The sequence below is a fragment of the Sparus aurata genome, chromosome 9 (genome assembly GCF_900880675.1).
Source record: "Sparus aurata chromosome 9, fSpaAur1.1, whole genome shotgun sequence".
In the NCBI taxonomy this organism is placed as follows: Eukaryota; Metazoa; Chordata; class Actinopteri; order Spariformes; family Sparidae; genus Sparus; species Sparus aurata.
Genome location: NC_044195.1, coordinates 12,296,184 through 12,322,161, shown reverse-complemented (window position 1 = coordinate 12,322,161; position 25,978 = coordinate 12,296,184). Strand labels below are relative to the sequence as shown.

General features: G+C 40.2%; 1 protein-coding gene across 5 annotated transcripts in view; it reads right to left on the bottom strand.

Annotated features, from left to right (window-relative positions):
• Nucleotides 1-25,978, bottom strand: part of nalcn (sodium leak channel, non-selective) — a 93,464-nt gene that overhangs the window by 9,767 nt on the left and 57,719 nt on the right. For all 5 annotated transcript variants that reach the window (XM_030428614.1, XM_030428617.1, XM_030428619.1 and 2 more), the window contains 16 exons: nt 11,342-11,478; nt 8,292-8,433; nt 7,994-8,067; nt 6,249-6,350; nt 6,048-6,117; nt 5,812-5,903; nt 4,741-4,863; nt 4,362-4,418; nt 3,719-3,839; nt 3,504-3,635; nt 2,937-3,104; nt 1,551-1,655; nt 1,101-1,207; nt 884-1,004; nt 689-787; nt 459-552 (listed from right to left, as the gene is read on the bottom strand). In XM_030428614.1, coding sequence (XP_030284474.1) covers nt 459-552; nt 689-787; nt 884-1,004; nt 1,101-1,207; nt 1,551-1,655; nt 2,937-3,104; nt 3,504-3,635; nt 3,719-3,839; nt 4,362-4,418; nt 4,741-4,863; nt 5,812-5,903; nt 6,048-6,117; nt 6,249-6,350; nt 7,994-8,067; nt 8,292-8,433; nt 11,342-11,478 — 1,744 coding nt within the window. The remainder of the gene's footprint in view (nt 1-458; nt 553-688; nt 788-883; nt 1,005-1,100; nt 1,208-1,550; nt 1,656-2,936; nt 3,105-3,503; nt 3,636-3,718; nt 3,840-4,361; nt 4,419-4,740; nt 4,864-5,811; nt 5,904-6,047; nt 6,118-6,248; nt 6,351-7,993; nt 8,068-8,291; nt 8,434-11,341; nt 11,479-25,978) is intronic.

Genomic DNA, 25,978 nt, shown 5'->3' with positions numbered 1-25,978 from the left:
TTCTCTTATCCTGAAGGCGAGTTGATGAGATAGATGAGAAAAAGAGAGTGCGTGTTTGAAGCTGACCATGAAGTTGACAGTAACATTGTACCTTTGAATGTAGCAGTGTGGTGTGTACCGTTCAGAAGACTTCTCTGTAAATAAATATTAGAACTACACAACACTGAAAGCCAAGTTCTTACGTCTTGCTTCAAACCAGCTGATTAAATTGAAGGGGGTTAGCCACACACAGAGTTGGTGACAACTTCAAGGCAGGCTCATTTAAGGTGGACCGACATTTAGTTCAGTGCGTGGTGGCTGAGCTGCTGCTGCTTATTTGCCTTCCACACTGGTGGCGGAAACACCAGTATTTTTGTAGGTATTGTACTGTAGTTCCAGTATAATGTCAGCACTACAATGTAGTTATGAATGCTGAGTAGTCACTGGTCGCCTCATGAACATTTTTTTTGTGTGAGCACCTGGGCGGGGTGGCAGGTGGAGAGGTTGGGCTATTTTCAGTCGACTCTTCAGATCCTCCCACCTCCTCTGGTCCACTGTCAGGAGAGCAGTGCCCTGATAATGGGAGACATGACATGCTTTAATGCTGGAGGTGATTTAGTGTCTTTACCACCATATAGGGTACACACAGATACACCCTGAAAAATCATCTTAAAAAGTTGGAGGTTGTATCTGTGAGTGTGGCTATTACCTTGTTCTCGTTGAAGTTGGCAATGACAACACCAACAAACAGAGTGAGTCCGATCATGCAGCCCAGAAACACAAAGACATGGATGTAGATACCGTGGATCTGCAGAGACAGAAATATTTAAGCTGTTGTGTTCTGATAACGTAGGAGTTAGTGGTGAAAGAGAAAAGAATGGTAAGGTAAGGTTGGGTTCGGTACCGGTCCAACGCGGTGAATAATGACATCTCGGACCTCCACCCAGCCTTTGAGTGACAGCACCTCAAACAGAGCCAACATGGCATTTCCCACATTGTCAAAGTTAAAATTACGAGGGTTGGCCCTGGGGAAGCACAGAATGGGTACATCAATCTCTGGCTGTAGTGAACAAAACAATCTTAAATCAAGCTGGAACAGAAAAGAAAATGAGCAGCTGTACCAGACTCTTGGTACCCAGAAACCAGGTTTCTTCTCTCCAGCCCTCAGTTTCAGATTGAGGTTTTTGGAAACGCTGACATTTATTCGGAATATGCCATGACACTCCTCCTGTAGCCAACAACACAGTTTACAACACAGCATTAGGAGTGACACAACTACTTGAACATAAGGTAAAACAGTACAATAGATAAAATCACTGGGGAAAACTAGAACTCATCTTGGAAAACCAATTCGAGCACTATACTGCTAAAACATCCGTTAAGTGTTTTTTATAACAAAAAATTATATAGAAAAAAGAAAACATATTATAATGACTCTTAAGATAGCTGTTAAAAGGGACCATTGGATTATCGATTTGACAGGGGAAACTTCTCCTACTTGTGCTTCTCTGCAGGGAGCAAAGAATGGGAGGGGGGTGGGTTTAGTGAGGAGATTATGATTCTTGCTGTACCCGTTTAAGGATGTGAGGGTCGTTGCACTTGGCGAGCTTTCCGGCAAACAGTTGAACCCCGAAGCTTGCGAATACCAGCATTAGTGTGAGGAGTAGAATGGAAACCTGCAGAAAAATCAATCAGGAGTTTAAGGCAGGCAGTTCAACATAATTCAAGTCTGTGAGATTAGAGAGCGAGTTAAGGATGTCAGACAGCTGTGGATGTAGAGACCTCAGATGGGAAAATCCAAGTCGGACTCGGAGAGAATCAGTTAGTATTGTGAGGTACTGATAACATAATAAAATCCTCGGTAGGCACAGCGAAAGGTAAACAAAACCTGGAAATGGGCAAGATTGCCATAACAACAAGAGCTCACATGAATGTTTTCTAAAGTATGTGATAGTCCTATCGTGGTTAATCAATTCAATTTAATGTTATAATGAACTGAAGTGAAACATAAGGAAAAAAACAACAACTGCCTTATAAGGAAACAAAGCTAATGCTTTATTTTGTCACTTAGTCTTCTGATTATTTCATACAGTTTTCTCCCAATCAAGACACCAAAAGTAAGATAAACAGTGAGAGGAGAGCGAGCTATGTTATACATATTTACAGTGATTAACATGAATTGCAATTTTTAATATGATTCCCATTTTCTGTTTCTGGGACTGAGCAAACGTACTGAATAATTTGGTGGTGGTGATTTGTAAAAATGATTTTCTTCTAAAATTCTACTCATCTGAGAACCAGACGAATCTGTGAGCTCATGTTTTATCTGATCTGGCAGATGCATCTGGCCCCTCTCTTGTTTAGACAGATTCAGGCCAATCACTACCATTTATCTGATACAGGTTTCAGACATTGACTTTATATACATTCTGTGGTTTAAGATGATGTTCTGTGAGGCATGTCATTTGAGCATAGTGGTACAGTTCCGATGTATGAAAAAAAGCTATAAGTAAAAGAAAACTTTAACTTTTTTCATCTTAGCAGTCCACTAGTTGCTGAATCTTCACTCATGTAAGGCAAGGACACTACTGCACTGCTTGTGTTTCAGTTTAGCAAGACACTGTGTTAACTGGCAACTTTTGGTCCATTGCTTCTGTGGTAACCATAGATGGAAGCTACATTGCAAGTAGTTTTAGCTATGATTCACACCGATCTTGGTATCAATGCTATTAATAGCAAGCTAGTTAGGGAGCTAACAGGATTCCATTCAACTGCATGTTCTGCTGTCACATTAGCTATCTCAGCGCTACGTCAAATGTTTCGTTGCTCTGATTTGTAGGAGTTGGAGTTATCCAGTTGCATCCAGAGCCATATTAGCCTGCGCCCATTCATAACGGCCCTTGAGGATCAAAAATGAAAGGCGATGCCAGGTTAATTGTACACGTCCAACCACTAACCAAGAAAATCTCCTTGAATCCTTTGAGAACCTCCCGCACCACCTTCCTCATCTGGGGTACCAGCTTGAAGATCCTGAGCGGACGCAGGCAGCGCAGCATCATCAGCAGCTGAGCCCCAGACTCAGGAGGGACGTCAGGAGGCAGCCAGCACAGGAAGATCAGGCTTACCTACAGGAGACACATAGCATTGTGGCGATGAGCAGTTAGGGGGAAGGGAAAGCACTCAAAAGATCATAAAGTTGCAATCTCATTATTTGTATAACAACCTTGTAACTGTCAAATTCCTTTATTTTACCTGTGACAGCCATGTTGTATAGCAACATCACTGAACAAAGACTTAATCAGCTTTTTGCAGAATATTCATGCAAATTAGATGCACATAAGAAGTTGTTTCAGAAGTAATAAAATGTCAAGTGATGACAGTCAGGTCACCAAGAGTTATTAAGAGAAATTGGCTATTATTTAAATAAGACAAATGACATGTGATTGGTCTACCCTCAAGCACTTTTTCAAGATTCCTCCATTTTTAACCCTTTTGTTATGTTTAGCAGCCTTGAGATTTCTCACAAGATAGATGAAGATGTCCATGACTCCTCCAAAGTCTCTGATGACAGCTGTGGGGGTGAAGAACAGACCGTCGGCCATGATCTTCAGGTTGAGCTCGATGCTCATAAAAATCACGAACACATACTCCCCAATCTGAAACAGAGGGCATGGGTGAAACAGCAATCACACATCTGCTGGCTTGTCCATTAAGCCATTGATCTATCTGCTTTTGATACCTGCAGTGTGGGGACGTGCATGACCCTGGTGAAGGGTGATTCAAACATCATGGAGATGCAGGAGCAGATGGTAACTACAATCATAACCCAGTCCAAATAGGTGACAAGGCCCAGAAGATCGCTGCAGGGACATAAATTAACATGGTCATAGTTTTTTGAGCACAAAAATATTCAGCTTAAGTAGGTCAGGGAAGTTATTTGGCTTGCAAACCAGCAAATATTCAAAAATGATTCAAGAGAAAGAGAAGGGGAAGACAAGACAGAGACAGGATATATGAGGACAGGTATAAGAAAGTGAGTGAATAAATCTGTGTGTGTGTGTGTGTGTGTGTGTGTTAGCAGCCCAATCTACTCTACAGCAGGTAGTCAGTAAAAATCCCCTGGCACCAACAGTATCTGATACAAAGGACTGCCTCTCACTTTAATAATCAGACTCCATGCTCGGCTGAATTACAATTAGGTTGCATAATGGGTGAAATCTATTTCACAGCTCTTCTTCACTCCACAATTTCCATTCCTTATCACAGTTTTTTGGGGAAGCACAACAGGCAGGCAATTAAACTACATAATTAATAAGTATTCCACTGTTGTAGAGCGAACAGATCAATAGAGAGCGAAGGAATCAATAATTCATCACACTTACTACAGCTGGTGGTATTTGGTGTTTTTCACCACTCCTGTTATGGGGTCAGTTTTAGATCTAGAAATGAATTCATACAAAGAAAATAAATTGTCAACATTTTGATAGAAGAGAAAAGCAAAAATAAAACTGTCTTGAGAGTCAAACTTACACAAAGGCATTCAATTGCGCTACAATGCTGCAGATAAAACATTGTAAACACAGGTACGAACTTTGTACAAAGAAATCAAAGACAGGTGGGTGAATATGAATGCTATCTGAGGAGTCTATTGATATCATGGTACAATGGTTGAATGCTGACATCCAATTTAAGACCATTCAGAGCTACGAGAGGCTGCTGAGAGAAACATCTTTAGACCATACACAGATTGACTGATCTTACGCATTGAAGCGAGCCCGAACAATCATCCTGCAAAAGTTCCTGAAGCGGTGCTCCCGCCCCACGATGAAGAGCGGCTTATCAAAGTAGGGATGATTTTCTCTCAGTTCCTCCTCCTGGACTTTTCTGCACGGCCAAACAAGTACAGAGGTGGGAAAAAAGCAATTATGATAGAGTTATGATGATACTAGTGGTAATGTGTTACAAAGTACAGTACTCAGATTACCTTTTTTGCTGAAATGAGTAATGTAATGCATTCGTTTTGCAATTCTAGTAATACGTTGTTTAGTTACATATTGGAATTGGTTATCTGTGACTGTGAGACCTTCATCATAGTTCCCTGTTCTTTTCGTTGCCACAAAAGAGAAAATCCCTGATGCATTTGCACTGTTTCTGTTTCTCTCCTACACCTTGGCAGGCTGTACGCAGCCACCTTCAGATATGTCAGTATGGTTGTGTGTGAGTGTGCAGGTGTAACTCAGCTAGCAAGATGGCCAGAGCAGCGAGGTTAGCTTAAAACATGATGTACTGTAGGCTATAGGAGCCCATGTTTTCTTGTTTTCATAGAGGCAGATGCTAAAACTGTATGTTTGGTTTAAATTTGCTGCCGGATTGTTAGCAGCCAAAAGAAGGAAACCTATCAGGTAATGTACCCTCACTTGCTGTTTACTTTGATGTACTTCCAATAACTCAAACTCTTCACTGCAGATGAATTGGACAAAAATGTGTGTTGTATGAATTTGTAGGCCACTGTATAGGCATGCTTGTAAAAACTTTATTTTATGTTTTATAATCAAACATAAAATATCAATTAAGAGCAATTAAGGGCAAATTGCATGTGTCATTCCTGTTATGGCTAGCCTGCAGAGTTACAGTCCATTACGGGTTGTAGAATATGCTATCCCATATTAGTAGAGTCAATCGTTTAAATGTCATGTCTCGTCTGATGGGGCAGTTCTCTTAATCCAAAACAAGCTTCTCCTACATGAGACGATAAAGTATCCTTAACCTTTACCTCACCAAACCTAACCTTAACTTTACAGGTTGACAGTCAATGAACGTGTGTGTGATTACCTTTTCATTTCTGCTTGTTCTTTCTTCTCCTGGATCATTTTAATCTCACTGTCCTCTCTCTGTGCGTTACGATAGCGCACTGTACTGGAATGCTGGAGAAAGAGGAAATTAAGTTATAAGAAACATTTTAAGGAAAACTGCTGGAACACACCAGCTAGAACCTTGTCTGAAACCAGTGATTCTGAGAACATTCAAGCTCACAACAGAAGTCAGAATGTGTGTGTGTGCGCGCTCACATCCTGGGTGAGCGTCTCCAGAGACTTCCCTCGGCTGATCCTCTGACTAGTGGAGCCATGTCTCAGAGATCTGCAGATACAAAGATCAGACAGGTATCACATAGCACTGTGCGTGTGTTTAAAATATTACGTTATCTGTACATGTACGTGTGTGTGTGTGTGTGTGTGTGTGTGTGTGTGTGTGTGTGTGTGCTTTCAGACCTGCGCTCTTGCCGTATGTGATGTTGGACACTGAGTATGGAGCGTTCTTTGGCTGGCTGGCCTTCAAAGGATCCACTTAGCATACGCTGTCTGGTACAAGCCCTGGGGAACACAAACACAAAAATGCTGTTGTGTTTTTTTCTCCTCATAATCAATGTATAGAGGATTAGGAAAATGTTTGTGTGAGAGTTCACAAGCTGTATCTGGTCAACAAAACATACATGGCCTTCTTCATTCGTGGTTCTTAAAAGTGGCGTCCCAGGCTATCATTATGAAACAGGTTCCAAACATTCCATTAGTCTAGTTAGTGTTAGTGTGAGCGTAATTCTGGGCATCCCTGTGTGTTTTGGCTAACAGCAGAGTCATGTACCAGAACAGAGCTAATGACACTGTGGGCACCGGCAGTGTGTGTGTACTTTAATCATTTACCAAGACTCGGAGCGATTGCTTGTTTATTGGCAGCAAGCACGCATGAGTGCCTGCGTATGCTGTGTGTATGTTTGCCGATGTTGGTGTGACTGTGAGCCTAATTGTGTGTTTGTGTGGATGATGGCAGACCAGACAGAACGTGTTATGACTACTGATATGCTGTCTATCTTTCAGACTGACTGAATGAGGGAGGGGGGAGCGAGCCAGATTGGACACGGTGCCCGAGAGCTAATCTACACTTAGTGCCAGCTCTGCCATGCTGAACAGCAAATTATCCATTTACTTCTACGCGACAGTAAGTGAGTCTGAAGAGGGTCTCTGTGTGTGTGTCTTTGCTCGTGTGCGTGAAAGGGAGAAGCAGTACCAGAGTGCTGTTACAGCAGAGCTACGTCAAATATGCACATACATTATTGCTTTCACCCACACAAAGACTGGCATGCATTTCATGACTGTGGATGGAGCATACTACACATCTAGCTGGGGTCTTCAAGGACAGCGTCAATCCAAAATCTTATGATCTCCTGATTAAAAACAAACAGTAAAATGTTGAGAGCTGCTTAAAGTTGCATGAAGGTTAGAATTAGGCTAGATTTCTTTAGAAAATGAAACTTTTTTGACATCTTGGTTACATGTAACTGTTGTTTTGGCAGCATTTCAATGAGTTAGGGTTGGTAGGTAGAATACCGAAATATGAAAATTGATGGTAATCATACCATGTACATTTACCCACCTATAGTATTGTATTCTACCATATTAGCGTTATAAAGAATAGCTCTAGTTTATATCAAGTTAAATGTATGTCAGGACATAATATTTTATGAATAATAAATAAAAAAAAAACTAAATGAATAGTTTGTTTAACTAAAAAAGCTCTTCTGTACAATTCAATTAAAAATATAATATGTCAATTTCCATATCAAAATGTCTAAAAAACAACTGGACCATTGTTATATGTTTGGTGGAGTTGTGTATTTACATCATGCCAATTTTTTTAGACAATGTTCAGAGAAATCCTGTCATGGTTTTGGGTTTTTAGTTCAGGTATTTCCCATTTTATTTTGTATTTTCATCATTCTATTTTTCATCCATGTCATGTTTTGTTTTACACTTCCTGTCTTTGTATTTCTCCAACTTTTGCTCCAGTTCGCTCATGTGTCATTTGTTAATCAGTTCTTTTATTTAGTCTGTTTTGCCTCATTTGTTGTGAGTTCATCTGTTTTCCTACTGGTGTCGGTTTGTCTGCTCCTCGTATGTCGTCTGTGTTTTTGATCTGCCAACAAAACCATGCTTCTTGAGGAGGTGTTAATATGTCTTACCGCAGGATTTTATTGATAGTGGTTTCTTTTTCCAGGAGGTTACGAGCTCGGATACTAAATATCGACCTGCGAAGCTGAGAGAGCCCATAGTGAAAATTCATTAGTCTGCAGTTTGTTAAATTGAGTGCACCATCCAAAAACACACCATACATACGACTGTAAACATTAGGGACAATTTGCTCCTGCTATTTTACTTCTTACCGCTGTGGCTCATCTGCTGTAGATAAAGAGCTTTGAAAACAGAGTTAAGTGTGAGATAAAGGCAGTGAATGAGTAAAAGAACGAGTGTAAGAAGTACCTTTTGATCGATATACTTGTTGTCTTCAATGGCAGAGCGTTTGGAATGGTCACAGGAGGAGGATGAAGCGGATGGGAGACGTCGGAACAAACAACTGGTGTCCTGCTGCTGACGATCAATGAACTGCTTCATAAAACTCTCCCTAGAGTACACATCAAACGGCACACACACACACACGGAGGTGATGAATTGTAATGCGTTGCTTCCTACTGAAGAAATCCATACACTTAAAGGTAGAAGAAACAGAACATTTGTATTGGAACCAAACCATCTTTGTGCAAATTCAGCTGCAAACATGTCAGAGGAATCTCTTCCTGCAGCAACGTGGCAGATGGACTGCAGAGGGGGATTTCTGGGGGAGTGAAGGACCCAGCTGTGCAATAATCAGCAACTAAATTATGAAATTGATTATGAGGTCCACTGTGCTGGATACAGTTTAATTCTGGCTAAAACGGTTCTCTTGCTTAACACTCCACAAGGTTCTGAAATATTTTTCTATGGTTCTTTTCTGAAATCATGTCAGTACTGTAGTTGGCATCTTCACTTCTTTTTGGTTTTTCCACAATAAATTTGAAATCCACCCTCTCTAGAACATTGTTTATTTCCTTTGGTTTTAAGCTGATGTGGTGTGTTTGGGTATAATGAACTTTCTATTTCAATTTAATAACCCAGTTCTTCTTCCTTTTATGCCAAACTCTAACTCTTACTGGTGCTTGAAACATAAAATGGTTTATTAAGTATATGCCAACAAATGTTTAGACTAGATATCCTGTTTTTAGAAAAGCAATGTAACTATTTATATTCCAGTGGATGGAAATCACACTATCTTGTTATAGAGCAAATTACCTTGACATTTCATGAAAAACAACAGACACTTCCTGTTGGCAGTTGACTTGCATTCTGGAGACATCTGATAACTTTTTTTTTTTTCTATCACATATAGAACTATTAATGTTTCTGCTTTTTTTATTTTTTCACTGGCTAGAATATTTTTTTACCAAACAGCAACATCTAGGACTAACTTCTAGTCTTGGATAAATTTAAACTTCCATTTTCCTTAGTCTGTGGCCCAAAGCTAAATTAGGAAGCTCTTGTGTGATGCAGAGGTTGCCTTTCTGAAAGTAATTGTAAACAAACATGTGATCTTAGCAGCCAAACTGACATTAAGGTCTTCAAACCTATCTCATAAAATACATACCTATATACAGTACATTTAGAAAGTGTTCAGACCCCTTCATTTTTTCACATTTAGTTTTATTGCAGTCTTTTGCGAAAATCGTTTAAATGATTTTTTCCCCCTCATCAATCTACACTCAATAAACCATAACGACAAAGTGGAAACATAATTTTACACTATTTTGCAAATGCATTTAAAAGGAAAAACTGAAATATCCCATTGACCGGTGGATTTCGAGATTTGTTCCATCAGATTTGATGGGGACCATCGGTGGACAGCCATTTTCAGGTCACTCCAGAGATGTTTGATTAGGTTCACGTTGGGGATCTGGCTGGGCCACTCAAGGACATTCACAGGGTTGTCCCTAAGCCACTCCTGCATTGTCTTAGCTATGTGCTTAGGGTCATTGTCCTGGTGGAATGGGAACCATTGGCCCAGTCTGAGGTTCTGAGCTCTCTGACGAGGTTTTCTTCTAAAGGATAGTACCTGTTTTTTGAAGTGGGGTCATATAAAGTACATATCTATAGTCGATCTTTTCCCTACCGTAATCACCGATCAGCGCAGCCTCAGTTTGGACATGTAAGAGAGCCGCTCCAGCCCAGACACTCAGCTTTGTACTGCAGTGAACGGGGTTCTCAACCGTAGAACCTCCGTATCCCTACGCATTAGCGCAACTGTGTAGGGATACGGAGGCTCCACGGTTGAGAAAATGTTGTGCCAAAAGAAAGGGCGGTCTGACGGCGATGTAAAGCAGTGTGAATTTTCTCTATACAATGTACACTTGAACTGTTATAGATTTGTTTAGGTGAGCCTTGTTTTAGGTGGTTAAATTTCGCTTTTTCTCTGGACCCCATTCACTGCAGTACAAAGCTGAGCGTCTGGGCTGGAGCGGCTCTTGCTGATCGTGATTACGGTAGGGAACAGACCGACTATAGATATGTACTTTATATGACCCCACTTAAAAAAACACGAACTATCCCTTTACGGATATCTCCGTACTTTGCTCTGTTCAGCTGTCCCTCAAACCCCCAAAAAACACCCCCACAGCATGATGCTGCCACCGTAATGATTCACTGTTGGGATGGTATTGGGCAGAGAATTAGACCAAAACAGTTCAATCTCGGTTTCCTCAGACCAGATAATCTCGTTTCTAACAGTCTGAGTGTCCTTTTGGTGCTTTCATGAGTCTTTAAGTCTTATGAGTCTTATTTGCCATAAAGCCCAGATCAGTGGTGTGTTGCATTGATGGTTGTCATTCTGGAAGTTTCTCCCATCTCCACACAGGATCACTGGAGCTTTGTCATATCTTTTACCAAGGCCTTTCTCCCCTGATTGATCAGTTGGGCAGGCTAGGCAGCCAGCTCTAGGTTCCAAATCTTCTTCCATTTTCGAATTATGGAGTCCACTGTGCTCTTACAGGCAGTTCCTTAAAACCTTATGGCTTGGTTTCTGCACTGATTGTCAGCTGTGAGACCTTATATAGACAGGTGGTGTGCCTTTCCATATCATGTCCAATCAACTGAATTGACCACAGGTATACTCCAGTCAAGTTGGAGAAACACCTTGATCTTGATCAAGATGATCAAGAAAAACAGGAGGCACCTGAGCTAAATTTCAAGTGTCATAGCAAAGGGTCTGAATACTTATACATTATTACATATTTCAGTTTTTCTTCTTTAACACATTTTCAAAAACTTTTTAAAATTATTTTTCCGCTTTGTCATTATTGTGTGTAGATTGACGTGGGTGACATTGACATTAATTTAAACAATTTCAGCATTAGGCTACAACTTAACAAAATGTGAAAAAAGTGAAGGGGTCTGACTACCTTCTGGATGCACTACATATAAACTGACTTGGTGTGTGCGTGTACCTGATCCTGGGCACGGTGAAATCGGACGGCAGCTTGGAGATCTTCACCATCTGAGGTCTGTTGGGGAACTTCTCAAAGATCCTGAGTCGTAGGGGGAGCTTCTCTTTGGTGTCAGCGTTAGCTTCACTTTGCTTGAGCTTTAGGGAGGGAGCCAAAAAAATAGTTCAGGCACAGAAGAGCGCACAGTGAAAAGGGAACATCGTCCACATGATGAGAATGAAGAAGAGAGGGATTAAAATGGGATACAAAGGAAAAGGAGGCCACAGTTGCTATAGCTTGGGTGTGGAAAGTTTCGGGATTTTGACGTTACCCTTGGTAGTCACGGAGAAAAAGCACAAGACTAAGCCTGGTATAGCGTAAGGAGACTGTGAAACGCACAGGTTTTATTAAGGACTTGAAGGGTGCAGCTTTACGTTTCTGCCTGATGATGGCAGCAGCACACTTGCTTACAACACACACACCACATACAGGACAGACAACCACATTTAGGAGGAGATCCCACTTACTTTTAGAAAAAGAATGGAGAAGGCGACAAAAGAAGAAGCAAAGATTACTTTGGAGTGGTTAATGGAGAAAAGAAAAGGTAGCGACAGTTAGAATAATGTGCATGTGTGCAGGCCGAAGTACTGTGGCGCTGACTGGAGGTATAAAAGAATGACAAAGGGAAATGAAACCAATTATTTCTATCTAATTACATATGGGGGAGGCTGATTGAAATTCCCTTGCAGGTATTCTCTGTCTGGGTGCCTGAAGATAACTCCTGATGCATTGCAGATTAGGCCTGGAAGTGAACTGCCATCTGGAGCAATGCTGAATGGCAGCTTATCATTCTGAGCAGGAAACTGCTGTGAAATATATTGACTGGGCTCTGTGAATGTTTCTCTGTCAGTCACGCCATTTTTTTTCTGACTGTCTACCAATGCAAACGTCCCCTTCTCGCTGCTTGTGTATATTGGTATTTTCTGTTTGCGCTTGTCTGGCTGCGAGCGCCCAAATGACTGGAACAGCCCCTTGTATTTGATGGCCGGGGGAAGGAGGGAGCTGACAGAGAAGGGAACGGAAATCTGTCTATCCATTTTCTTTTTCTTGGAGACTAAAATGTGGGAGCTTCTTTTTTACCCTGAGTGGGTGAGTGGCGTACTGTGAAGACGGAATTATGCACCAGCATTTGCTTGCCTAGGCTTTCTGTCTATATTCCGACTCCCAAGATAGACATGGGATAGAAAAAGGCAGAGACAGAAGGAGGAAGTGTATGAGACTAAAACAAGTAAAAGAGAGAAGCAGGCAGAAGGAAAACAAGTATGAACAAAACTTAAGGGATGATTACAAATAGGCAAGTGGATTGTGGATCTAATATGGCTTAAAGCAATAAACAAAACACGTTCTTATACTGTCTCTGCTTCAGCAGTATTGAATTGAAAATCAAATAAAGTGTTGAGCAAAATGGTAAGCTTCTTTCTAGCGCTGCAGTTCTCTGGGTGAAACTTGTACAAAGTGCTGCAGTCATCTCAAATACTACCTGTACATTGGGTTGCTGAATTCCCAGCAAGCAAAACACACACAAACAAAATATCTCAAACAAGCATGCACACATACAGTACACGCACACACGCAGTGCAGAATTACTATGGACCATAGTGTTCCCAGAGGTCCTAATCAATTGGGCCAAGTCAGCGAGATGTACAGTTTAGCCAAGGCTCTGCAACCTTATCTGCATCAGTATCCCACTACAGCAAAACTTTCCGTGCCATGTACTGTCCTTTGCTGCTCTCAGTGTTCTCTCTTCTCTCTTCTATTCACATCTCTTTACATAAGTCTGCTCAAGTCTCAAGATCTTTGAACAGATTCTGTTCATTGCATCCTTCATCCCTGATCTCACATTATTCCACCCTTTCTATTCTCTCTAAAAGAGGAAAACGATGAAAGCTGCAGGGAAAGGAACAAACAGTCAGAACTGCTCAGAATTGCTATTTTTGAATTCTCTTAGAAACAGACTGGTGTAGTGTGAGTAATGCACACTTATTCATCTACTTTAGTTTTTTTCTGTATTCATTTTTTTATTTGCTGCATCTGGGAACCCACCTACTGTGGAAAGAAAATAAGCCAAGGTTGAACTGAATTTAATTTAAATTTATCTGTGAAAACAAATCAGATTCCACTTTACCACGGACCACTTAAGATTATTACTTTTGGAAAAGTGCAATGCCTTGTAGCAAATAATGCTCAGTAAGGCCAGCTTCCAGCAACCAGTACCAGGCATGTAGTTTCCTAAATTATCTATAGAGTGTAAGGCTGTTCAGTTCAAGGTTTACCTGGTTGGGAGATGCACCCTAAAGATGCCATAGATCAATGTTAACTGTATGTGCTAATACATTGGGCCTTCAGTCTGGTCAATACCTTGGATCAATAAAGCACACGTTAACACACAAGAACTCAGGAACAGAGCACTTATCAGCAAAATCCATTCTTTACTGATTATTGGTTTTACGTATTAGAGACAAGTAATCCCCCTTCTCAAATATAAGTGGATAGTACATGACTATATGTGTATTTAAGTGCATCAGGCATATTTATTTCTGTCAACAACATATCAACAATGCATAACATGAGTATTTGTATACCAGTATATTTGCATGTGAGGGTACATTTTGGAATTAGAACCCATACAGAGCTATCGCTTGACTCTACAAGACCTCTCAGCCTTATTGAGTGTCTTTGCATCTCTCGGCACATTTTTTGGTTTTAAAATATTTTGCAGCAAAATAGTAATACAAAAATAAAAAGGTATCTGCCCAGCAACAAATTACAGAATGTAACAAAACACAAATTCAGCTAGCTCATGAATTTAGTGTAGAGGTTAGCAGTTAAAGAGCCAAATACAGTAACTTCGCTCAGGAGATGGTGAATACCAAAACAGAGCTGGAAGGATAAATACTGCGCTTAAAGGATGAGTAATTATCTATTTGCCCTCATGCTGATGGGATGTTGGGTGAAGTGTGGTAAAAAAAAATAACAGGAAAAAAAAAAAACTAAAGAAAGAAAAACATAAAATGGCTCCATATGGGTCCTCTGGTGTTATCAAAGTCTCCGGAAGCCCTGTACTGAGATCCCATATTGATTTGAAAAGATGAATTTGGAATCTCTGGGCCTCTGGAGAATTGAACTATGTGCAGTGTACGAGCTATATGAAGCCATTTTCAGTTTATTTTTCAGTTGTCGCCAGCTACTTCAGTTTTAAGGAGGATGCAGTTTTACTTTGAAGCTCCAGAAGAAAAAAAATAAACTGACATCCCATTGTCATTGGGGTGAATTAAAATTTTTTGATTCATTTATCATTTAGTATTTGCCAGGTGGACACAAATATGTTCTAAAAATCAGTCAGTCCAGGTTTAATTGTCAACGCACAGGATATCATTTCTGCTGCTAGGGCTGTCTCAATCAAAACAAGAACAAGACGTGAAGTATGGGATGTTGTGATGTGGAGTTGGATCATGGGAGTTGTTTTTGTTGTTGAAGAACCACCATCGCCAGAGAAAATAAATTAACATGATAAGTGAGGAAAAGAAAAAATAGCAAACAGAGTGACTAGTTGGCTAGTTAGTCGACACCCCACCTCACTCTCTATCATCTGCTGTTTATAATTTTTCCCTGAAAGTTACAGCAAGTAGAGTGGGTGAAGCGGATTTGAACAATGTTGGAATCATTTGGAATGATGTAAAAAGTACACAACAAAACATACATTACAGGTCTAGTTGTCTTCAGACTTTTTCATGTGGAAATGTTACTGGACATATTAGGCCTTTAAAGGGTAAGCACCCACGTGTGTGTATGTGTGTGTGTGTGTATGTGCAGGAGTGAGATAAATGTCTGTGTGCATGTGTGTAAGAGAAAATGTCTCTGCGTTTCTCTTTATGTCACAGTGAATGGTTGATAAATCAAAACTACTGCCTCGCTTGACACAGATGAGATTTACTGTATTGTGGTGTAACAATGGAGCCGAGACTAATGTGTTTTGCCTTGAGACCCATTCAGGTGACCTGCCACTGCTTCCCCCTCCATTCAAGACAATTTCAGGCTCGGCTGAGCTAGGGAGCTTTCCGTAAGGGATTTCCACAGCTTTCCAAACCATTGCTACGAGCGTAAGAAAAACCAATGGTGACCATTAGCATTAGACCGAATTCAGTCAGAGCCATAGTTCAGTAGAAGCATGAAGGGTGAAGATAAAGTAGTCAGCATCACAATGGCCTCAGACAGAGTCCTAGACAATATGATGTGAAAACTAGTTGGGAGGAAAAGCATTTCAAATAAAGAAAACTGCTCTTTTTAAGGGACAAAGAAGCAAAGACCCTTCCAAATGACACAACTTAGTACTGTGTTCAGTAATAATACCTCCATGTAAGGATGATAACATGCTAGATGCTCATGCTGTCATGACATCTATATTTCATAGCTGCATGACCAGGTCAGTTTCCTGTAATGCACCTCCACATACTGATAACATGATGACAACTACACTTAGCAGAATGACTAAACCCTCTGGTAGTTGGACTCCTATCTGTTTGATATCTGTAAGCTTAAAATTATTCTGTTTCCAGCTGACCTTCAAGTAAGCAAACAGAACACTAGTCCTACTTGGAAAAGGAAGCAAACAGTTAATAATTGACCTTATAGCCCACTGAGAGCCCTGACACACCAAACTAACAAAGAACCAGCTGTGACGAAAATCCGGCTGCTGTGACGCATCAAGTCAGCTGTATCTCAGCCAAAAAGCTGCACTTCAACAGACTACAAAGTCCGTAGCCAATGGCAAACTCATTTGTACATTCTACGCCTGCTTGAGAGGAACTATCTCTCGTTACCAATAGGTGGTGGCAGTGGTCTGTATTCATCATTCAAAAAGGGAAACCGGAAGACTTGGGACTGTGTACTTTGGACAGCATTTTCACACCACTCTTGCTAACATAGACCCTTCTAATAATATGTCTGAAAGTGGCAAATGGCACTGGCAAATAGGGGAAGGCAAAAATGAGGAGAAACCACACTGGTGAAATCATGATCACTACAAAGACAGGCTCAACAACCATTTTCTTTTCCGTTTCTCTTCTTGTGCACTGACACGCTTAGATGAATAGCCAATCAGAGTGATCTATCTCACCAATGGGCTCTGCCACTGATTCATCCTTCGGCTGAAAAGCTAGTCGCTGACTGGTTCCAATGTTGTGGGACACATCACAAAAACTAGGGCCACAGATCCTCATCGATGGCTGACATTGGCCCATTGCCGACCATCAGCCTGATATGTCAGTTGCTTTACAAATGGTCTAACTGTGAGCTAACAACTTAGAAATCACTGATATGGCGGCAGTACAAAAAATCTTTCATCTCTCTTGGGCTCACTAGTCAATGGAGCACAAGAAAAAACCTTCAAAAAAAGCACAATAAATAACTCTGATAGGCTTGTGTTTACTCATTTTATCTGTTTAATTCTTTTGATCAGTCCACTGAAATATGCCTCAGAGGCATGCAAACATAAGAGAATGAATATCTATGAGAGTAGCCAACGGAATGACAGGAAACCGAGGAACAGTTGTTGCCCAGACACACTTGCGAGTGCTGTGGGAGGGTGTACGTACTGTAAGCTCATCTGCATTTTATCATTCATACATCAGAGTCTGCCATTCACCAACAACACCAGAGAACAGCTGTACATGTGTGGGAATGTGTGTATGTGTGATCCCAGATTGCACAATTTAGTGTTAATACAACAAAGCCTTACTTTCTTTGTAATTCATCATTCAGCATGGTAGTTACTTATGCAGCACAGTGGAAGAAAGTGAAGCATGTATGTACTGTATCTATGTAAATAAACAAAAAAAAACAAAAAACGATAGAAATTCCAAAACATGTGTGGTCCCTGTTACACATGCTAACCTATTTGCACTCCATATCCCCTCATCGTCTTGGTTGGGTTCCCAGGGCCTTGGGCCAGTCCAGCTGTAATACCCTAAGGTGGAAGAGCTGAGAGCAAGTTAGCAGGGTCACCCTCTCCTCTCATTAGCTGGGTAATGAGCCATGCTGTGGAGCTGCTGTAAAGCCACACGGCTTGTAAACCCCTAATAGCTACCTCCAACATCCAAAACTGTGGATACCATTAAAACCATTGCCACAGTATCCAAGACTACATGGCATTCACCTGTGTACCTTTGGGTTCAGGTCTTGTTTTGTCAGGACATCCTTTGCCACACTAAGGGTAGAGTTCACACCATGCACAGTGACAGCAAAATCTCTGGCTGGGAACATTTGTTGGAATCTAAAAGTTTAAAATGGCATATAAAATAACCTTAAAGATAAGGTATTGAGTTGTTTTTGGTCTTTTCAAATGTTTTGTTTCAGAAAATGATTTCTTTAAATTTTTAGTTGAAAACCGACATATTCAATTCAATATTCATGTGTTAAACAATCAACAGTGTAGATACACATCTCTATCCTCTTGCTCCAAACATATAACATCTGTGTGAACATCTGCTATAAAATGGAAATAGTCAACAAAACTGTGCCTTGTGGCCACTTTTCACTGTTCTCTGAACTGCTCAAACTGGACATTCTCTTAAGCACATAATCTGAGAGCAAAATTGAGTCCAGATGTTTTTTAATGGTTTCTTAAAAAATCTTAGCATGCCCCATTTTAGCCAAACACCTGTTTGTAGGAATGTTATACAGATTAGAGTTTAACATAGACTGTGCAGTAAATAGGGAACGGGGCCATTGCACTCATCCATAAGTTTGTCAACTACCACTTTGAAGCCTTGTGTTTGTCATTATGGCTGTCACCATGTTTTTTTTGTTTCTTGTTTTTTTGGGAGCCAGAAGTGATCATATTTGGACAAGATGGTGCAGCTGGGGAGGATCCTTAGGGGGATGACTGAGAACCCGAGAACCCAACATGGTAGAGTCTTGTCATTTAAATGACCTGAAATATACCCTCCTCTATTTCATTCCAAATCAGACCATCATTTACAATGTATTGAGGAAGACTTCAAACTAATGGTCTTCAAACTAAGACCATACTCATTGGGAAACTGTTTACTGAGGTAAAACATCTAGTAAGAAGTAGGGTCATTTTTTTCAGAAGCATAGATTTTTTTTGCAAAACATGAAATTGGCCCCTGCTCACCATGACAAGAATGCAAGTTTATGGCACTTCTACACTGGCTTCAATTTTTAAAACCCCGTAACTCCATCTACCATTCATACTTTCTGTAGAGTTTACGAAAAACGGGACGATCTGAGCAACATAACAATTATACAATAGATTTTATACAGAGTGCTGTTGTACCTGTGTTGTGTGTACTTGTACTTGTCAGTGTCTGTGTGTTCATGCCAATTTGAGAGCATGGCAGAGGCACAGGTTCCAATAGAAGACTGAAGGTGACATTCAAAAGATAAAGATAAGAACACATTGTATTGGGATTCTCCAAGGGGTACGCTCCTTTCTTCTCCACTCCCTCTTTCTTCTTCGCCTTTCTTCTCTAGCACTAAATCCCCAAATATGTCCTTAGTCCATTAAATCACACAAATGGAGGACAGGCTTTTAGTTTAATTCATAAATAATGAAATCCTTGGTGGGAAGCCATAATACAATCACTCCAAGAAGCATTTGATCAAGCTAAATTCTCTTTAACAAAACGTACGTTCAATGCTGAGTGCCTTTTGTAATGCGGTAGTGGCAGCACAGAGCAAAGAGCAAAGACAATGTACATGTACAAACATGCCACCGGTACACACATGCACATACAGTATATCAATACTGAGAACAATCACGTGTTAGTTGGACAGAAGACCCCTTATCTTTGTGACACTATATGTCAGCTACATACAGCTGTATAACAGAGACTATTTATCCTAAACCTCTTTTATACCAAAAGCAAACATGTTCTCCTTTCTCTCCCTCCCTATTTTGTGTGTATCTCCTCATCCACATCTAACGGTCCCTCCATGTCACTCAACCACCTTCTTCTCCTCCTGTTTGATCCATCACAGCTGATGCCAGATCACACACTGTTCGGCTGACAAATATGGAACAAGAAGATAGACGCAACCCAACTGACGACCACATGCTGTCACTGCTATGCTTCTCTCCACGCCAACTTTGACAAGCCTGACACACTGGGGGCCGCAATCTGATTACCTCTGCGTCACATCACACCCTGGTCTGTTGAGCTGCCAGCAGTGTTTCTTTGAGGATGTTCATCTGGTTGTGAGCCCTCCCTAACAACCATGTCTGCTAAACTGATAATTTATTGGAGATCTGAGCGAGCATCATCCATCATCATCCATCATACCACAACTGTTGCCCACATAGACCTCTGTGGTACATAGAGAGACATGATCATTAACACACACATATCCATTTGTCTGGTACAGAAATAAATCCATAAACCACAGCAAATCCTGATTCAAATTTTGCACAAGTGTCCTTGCACTAGATGGCAGTATGGTTAGATGGTATAGGCTATCAAGCACAGCAGTCTGTTCTTTTTAGTTCTGAACCTCATGTGGTCAGATAATCTGGAAATCTAATATTTACCACAACAATTATCCTTGAATGTGAGTGGAGGAAGTCCTTTCCGAAGGCCATTGTGGGCCTGGCTCTAAAATGACAAGGCTAGAGGCTATTGGGTGCACACATGAACATGAACAAGCAGTATGACAGATCCATTCACAATACCAAATTACTAGGAGCATGACAAGGCCAGGCAATGACAGGAACACATGTGTATCATGTGAGCATGTGAGTGTGACCTCCCACAAAACTGTTCTGCTTTGACTGATCCATCTGTCCTCTATGCTAACTATCCTTTTATACATTTAAGTGAAATTTTGGCTAAATTTCTATTGGTCACCCTATTGAATAAATACACTTTTATGCTTTTATTTTCAGTTGTACAAAACTGTAAGATTGTTTTTATTAGTATGTGTGACTGTTAAAACTACAACTCTACGCCACTCTACTGTTACAAACTCAAGGAGGTGCAGTTGCTCATTAAGGAACTGAAACCAACTGTATGCACTACGAGGTTACATTATTCAGATGATTAATACGACTTGTCAGTAATTCATAGTGGACAAACAAGGTCATATTTAACTGTTTGATAAAATATTATCTCTGACATATCTGGCATTCCTGTGCTTAATCATCATTTGACCTTTGCTGATCTGCAATAAAAACATTGCTTTGATGTACTATGTGAGTCCAGGAACAGCTTACATTTTAGGGTATTTAGCAGACGCGTTTTGTCCAAAGCAACTTACAGTAATTCATACATACATCCATACACTGATATCAGCTTTGGTCACATTAAGGGCAAACAGAGATGCACACCAATGGTTTTAAACCATAACTGTGCCCACAGAGAGCTCAAACTGGCACCCACAAGGCTACACCCTCTCCTAAAAAAGAAATTGTCAAAGGACAGCGCTCAGAGCTCAATGTGCAATGGATTGAAATGTTGGTTTGTCTGCATGCATTATGTAAACAAATGCAGATGAAAGAGGGGTAGCTATGCTTTTAGCTTTTCTTGCTTTCTTCCTCACTTTTTCCTTGCACAATTTCCCGAATGTGCACATTTCCCAAATGTGCTCCTCACGACTCATCTACCTGGCCCGAGGACCTATTTGATTGCCAGGCATTTCCACTTTCACACAAACACACAGAGAAATGCAAAAAATAAATAAATTAGTGTGTACGCAAAAACGCACACAGATTTATCATCACTGACAATTCATACCCATACACAACCAGATACACACACACACACACACACACACACACACACACACACACACACACATACAAACCCACTACCATCGCCATCTCTGCCCTTAGGGGTAAACACCTTCTTCTATTTGGTTGATATCTACCGGCACAGGATAAACAGTTTCCCCTTTCCCCGCATCTCCCCTTGGTCCTGAAGACATTGCTCTGTGGGCAGGAATGATTTGTTGGATGAAGATGGGGCATCAGTCTCCCCTATCACAAAGCCCACCAACCTGTGACACCATAGATGAAGGGAGAGCAATCTCAGGCAGTAACAATGTCCTATAAACAAACTTGTTTTTCAAATCAAATGCAGCAATTGGCCCATTCGTGTTGTCTTCCTCTGTATCTTGGTGGCCCTTCAGATCCAAGTCAATAAAAAAAAAAACTTAATCTTGGAAAAGAGTGAAGGATGGCAAAAAAAGAGTGGAAATGTCAACCTCTTCAGAGTAAAGACGACAAAGTTTCTTTCTAGTCTACATGAGTCACTGCCACCTTGTTGGTTAATTATCCAACATTTAGCAACAAAGCTCAACAAAACATTTGAGATATGCAGTGTGCCTAATTCAACAAAATAATGAAATGAAAAAGGCCGCACAGTGCTTTTATGCTGACTGAGTCCACTTGTAGAAGAGGAAACAAGCAGCATCACTGCCATGATCGTACAATGATCTCGGACACAAGCCTCTGGACCATGAAGTCATTTTAAGTTGGATTAATATCCATTCAATTGCTAGTTATCCATCTTAAGTCATACTTTACCAAAATGTAACTTTTACAATTTCATGTTTCAGGGTTAGGATAAGGTTTATGGTTTGCGCAATGTAATAACTTTTGAATTAATCACATTATCTGCGTTTTGGTTTGGTTCTCTATAAACCTTGCATTCGCTTTGCTTTTTAGTCCACCACAAGTCTTCTGGGAAAAATGAAGGCTGATAGGCGATCCCGTCCAGCTCATAGTTTGACACCATTTCTATCTGCTTTCACGTCACGATTACAGACCGGTTGAATGACTAAACTCACATTTTCTCCTTATGTTGTTAGTAGTTGTGACTATGAGGAAAACTATGAGAAAAAAAAAATCTAGTTGTCTTTGTGACAGCGGCGCCACCAATAATACCACTTGAAAATGGTAGTTGGGCACACATTAGCATTGGCTACCTTTATTGGTCAGAGGGAATGTTTACCAATCATGGTCAAAAGTTGTTCAGTTTGACTGTACTACTGATAGATTACAATAAAGTGTGTAACCAGTTTCTGCTGCACAGTATAAATTTTTTAAATTATATTTAATGAGAAAGTCACTCTCTTCTCATCAGCTATGAACATAACCACACCTGGGAGGGCGATGTGTATATGTATGCCCTAATGCACACACATCAGGGGGTGGGGTGGGGGTTCTACTTCCTCCTTTCACATCTGCTTTCCTCTGCAGTGTACCTTTCTCCTCTGCCAGAGTTCATTTCATTAAAAAATCCTAGCAAACCTTATTTCACGCAATAAATGCATTATCCTAATCAACAGTGATGAGTGGAGCATGCACTGGTGCACATACACATACGTCTGTGTGTGTATGTGTGCACATAAAGATGTGTATGTTTGTGTGTGTACCACTTAGAAATTCCTTTTAATTCTGTGCTCCTGGCTCGTCTGAATGGTGGAATAAACTGGATGTTCATTAGCTGTAGCTTCCTTAATTATCAATGACCACTCTTTCTGCCTACAAACATGTATTCTGTGTGATATGCGTGTGAATACTTTATGCGCCTGTGTGTACCAGAGTTTGTGTAAGTATTTATAGCAAATAACTTTAATTCCTGTTCTCAGGCTGTGATTATAATGCAAGGATTCAGAAGTGTTTTACTTGCCAACAGCTCACGTCACACAACATTAAAGCAAGCTGATTACAGTACAGCGAGCTCACACTGATCTGCTTGATCACAGTGCGGCTACCCATAAGCCTCTGTGCTTCTGCTGGTGTTTCAAGCGTTGACACCGAGATGAAAATCCAAATCAAGACAAATGGTCTGTCGAAGTTGACAGATGCAAGTCGTTCCCTCAAAAGGCAGGGCTGCAATCAGCATACAAATGATGACGGATGTTTTTAGCTACATCCCTTATTGATGATGTCATTATCAAATAAGCAACATGGCCAGACACAGTAGTCCTGTTGCTTCACAAAACTCACACACTGCGACAGTCAAGGAACTTATAGAAATAGTTACATTAACCAGCCCCGGTGACAACATGATGACGACCAAAAGGTTTCCCATGCTGATCTGCTTCATTAATGATCCCCTGAGCACAGATGTGGGCATTGATGATTTATATATATGTATATATATATATATATATATATATATATATATATATATATATATATATATAAGGGCCGGGACTCGATTAAAAAAATTAATTGAATTAATCAGAGGCTTTTTAATTAATTAATCGAAATTAATCGCATTTTAATCACAGTGAGAAGCAATTTTTTTCACATGGATTTTAGTATACCATTGAATAATGACTGAATACAGAAGCTTAAGCAACAAAACATTGTTTTTTCAAGACCAATGCAATTTTTAAATATTTTTTTGGCCTTTTTGACAGAACAGCTGAAGATATGACAGGAAACAGGGAGAGAGAGAGGGGGAGTGACACGCAGTAAACGGACCCAGGCTGGGAGTCGAACCTGGGTCCGCTGCAGAGCCTCTGCACATGGGACCCGCGCTCTACCCACTGAGCTAAACGCTGCCCCGACCAGTGCAATTTTTGCCATGAAGTGCAGCAATAGCATGCTCTTATCTACGCTGCCATCCATCCGCTTTTGAAAACAAAATTTCCCATCCACGGGGCCAACCAAAGCAGTCTCATCTGCTTCTTCGTTCATTGTTGTTGTCTGAAGTCATGAACGTTACTTGGTGCTCCAGTATAATCGGTACCCCTGAAACTCTTCCAGTGAGAAAAGTTCTGTGGTGCAAAAATAAGTGCGATTAAAATGCGTTAATTTTTTTAACGCGTTAATTTTTGTGTAATTAATTAATCGTGATTAACGCGTTAAAGTCCCGGCCCTAATATATATATATATATATATATATATTTGGGTGCGTGCAGGAAATATTGCAGCTTTAAAACTACCCGCTTTATGAGTTTAAAAGGTAAAAGCTGTCTAAGTGCTGTCTTATCAAACCGACAGAAGTTGTATGTCTCTGAAGCAGTCTGTCACAGTTGATGTAGCTCGACAAATCTGTTAACAACATTAGTTTTACTCTCAGTTCTGACTCATGAGGTGATTATTTATGTACAGTACCTTCTGCCAAACACACTGTTTGGCCTCTGAGGTGTTTTTTGCTGAGGGTCTAAGGAGGATGTCATATGCCATACAGACTGTAGAGCCCCTTGAGGCATATTTTGTGATTTGAATTTATACGTGATGACTCTCAGGGATTTCCCCTTCTACATTTATCAACTGAACTGTTTTAAACAGGATGTTCCGAATGTATTATGCTTGAAAGTAAAATAAATTCCCAAGGAGGGTCATTCAAACTTTTGGTTGACTGGACACCATTATTAATATACACATGGGATGGCTCAAAACAGCCCTTATACCCAGGAATTAATTATGGAGAACTGTTAATGAGTACTTTACAGTATGGTGATCCCCAAGAGGTCCTATTTTAATATACTACATTATTAAATTCACTATATTGAGTGATAATTTAGAAGAAAAAAAAGACAACATTTTTGTCAACGACCTATTCCCTTGACTAAGAGAAGAGGATGAAGCGCCAAAAATAGATATTTGACAATAAGTATGTTTTGTTCTCCTTGACAAGCATGGCTGAAAGTCACTTGCAAAAAAGGTTTGAGGTAATGATGGCAGCGATGTGTTAATGACTGAATGATCCGTGCTTCCAGGTAAGCTTTGGCCAGATTCATTTGTTAACGAACATCAGTATGCTAAAACAAAGCTAACTTCTTGGTCGGGCAAGTGAAATTCTTTATCATATTGTCCTATTGTTTGAGCGATACATATGGGGGAAAAAAATTGGTTTTTACAACCTGCCCAATGTCTCTAAAGTTGCATCACCTGTTGCTGCTGTTTATAGCCTGTGCGTTTATTTATTTATGTCTTTGGACAAGCATATCAATTTGTTTTCACTTATTTGCCCTGACCAGAAAAAGCTTAATGGCAAGCCAATTAATTACTGATGTTACTATCTAGTGAAATGGTAATTTCTAAGATTACACAACAATTTAATTGGAAGATATTTGTGTATTATTTCTTTACTTATTTTTAAGAACAACCTACAAGGCAGGCTGTCTGGCATGTTTGCAAACATGGCGGAAAAAAACATGGAGGCTTATTGGCCTAAATGAAATAGCTTAAAGAGAGAAAACACTCCGACTTGTGATTTTTTGTTGGCTTGAACTGGACTAAAGGGTTCTGGACTTCACTGTCTAAAACTATGAGGGATAAAAATAATAAATCACACTGAATAAACCACCCACAACTGCATAAGTATAATTTTGGCTTACCAGGTCTAAGATCTGCATCAATTCATTATACACTGAAAGTGAATACCTAGTTAGGGTTGGGTATCAATCAAACATTTTCGATACCGGTACCAATACCGATACCTTCACTTTGGTTCCTGATCGCTACTTTTTTCGATACCAATTTTATAATATCAATTCTAACAAAAATAAAATTACATAACACATTACAGTACAAATCTTGAGTTTTACTTTTCAGCTTTGGTATTTTTCCACTCCAAGCAGTTTTCTTACAGAAAAGATAAACAACTAATAATTTCCAGT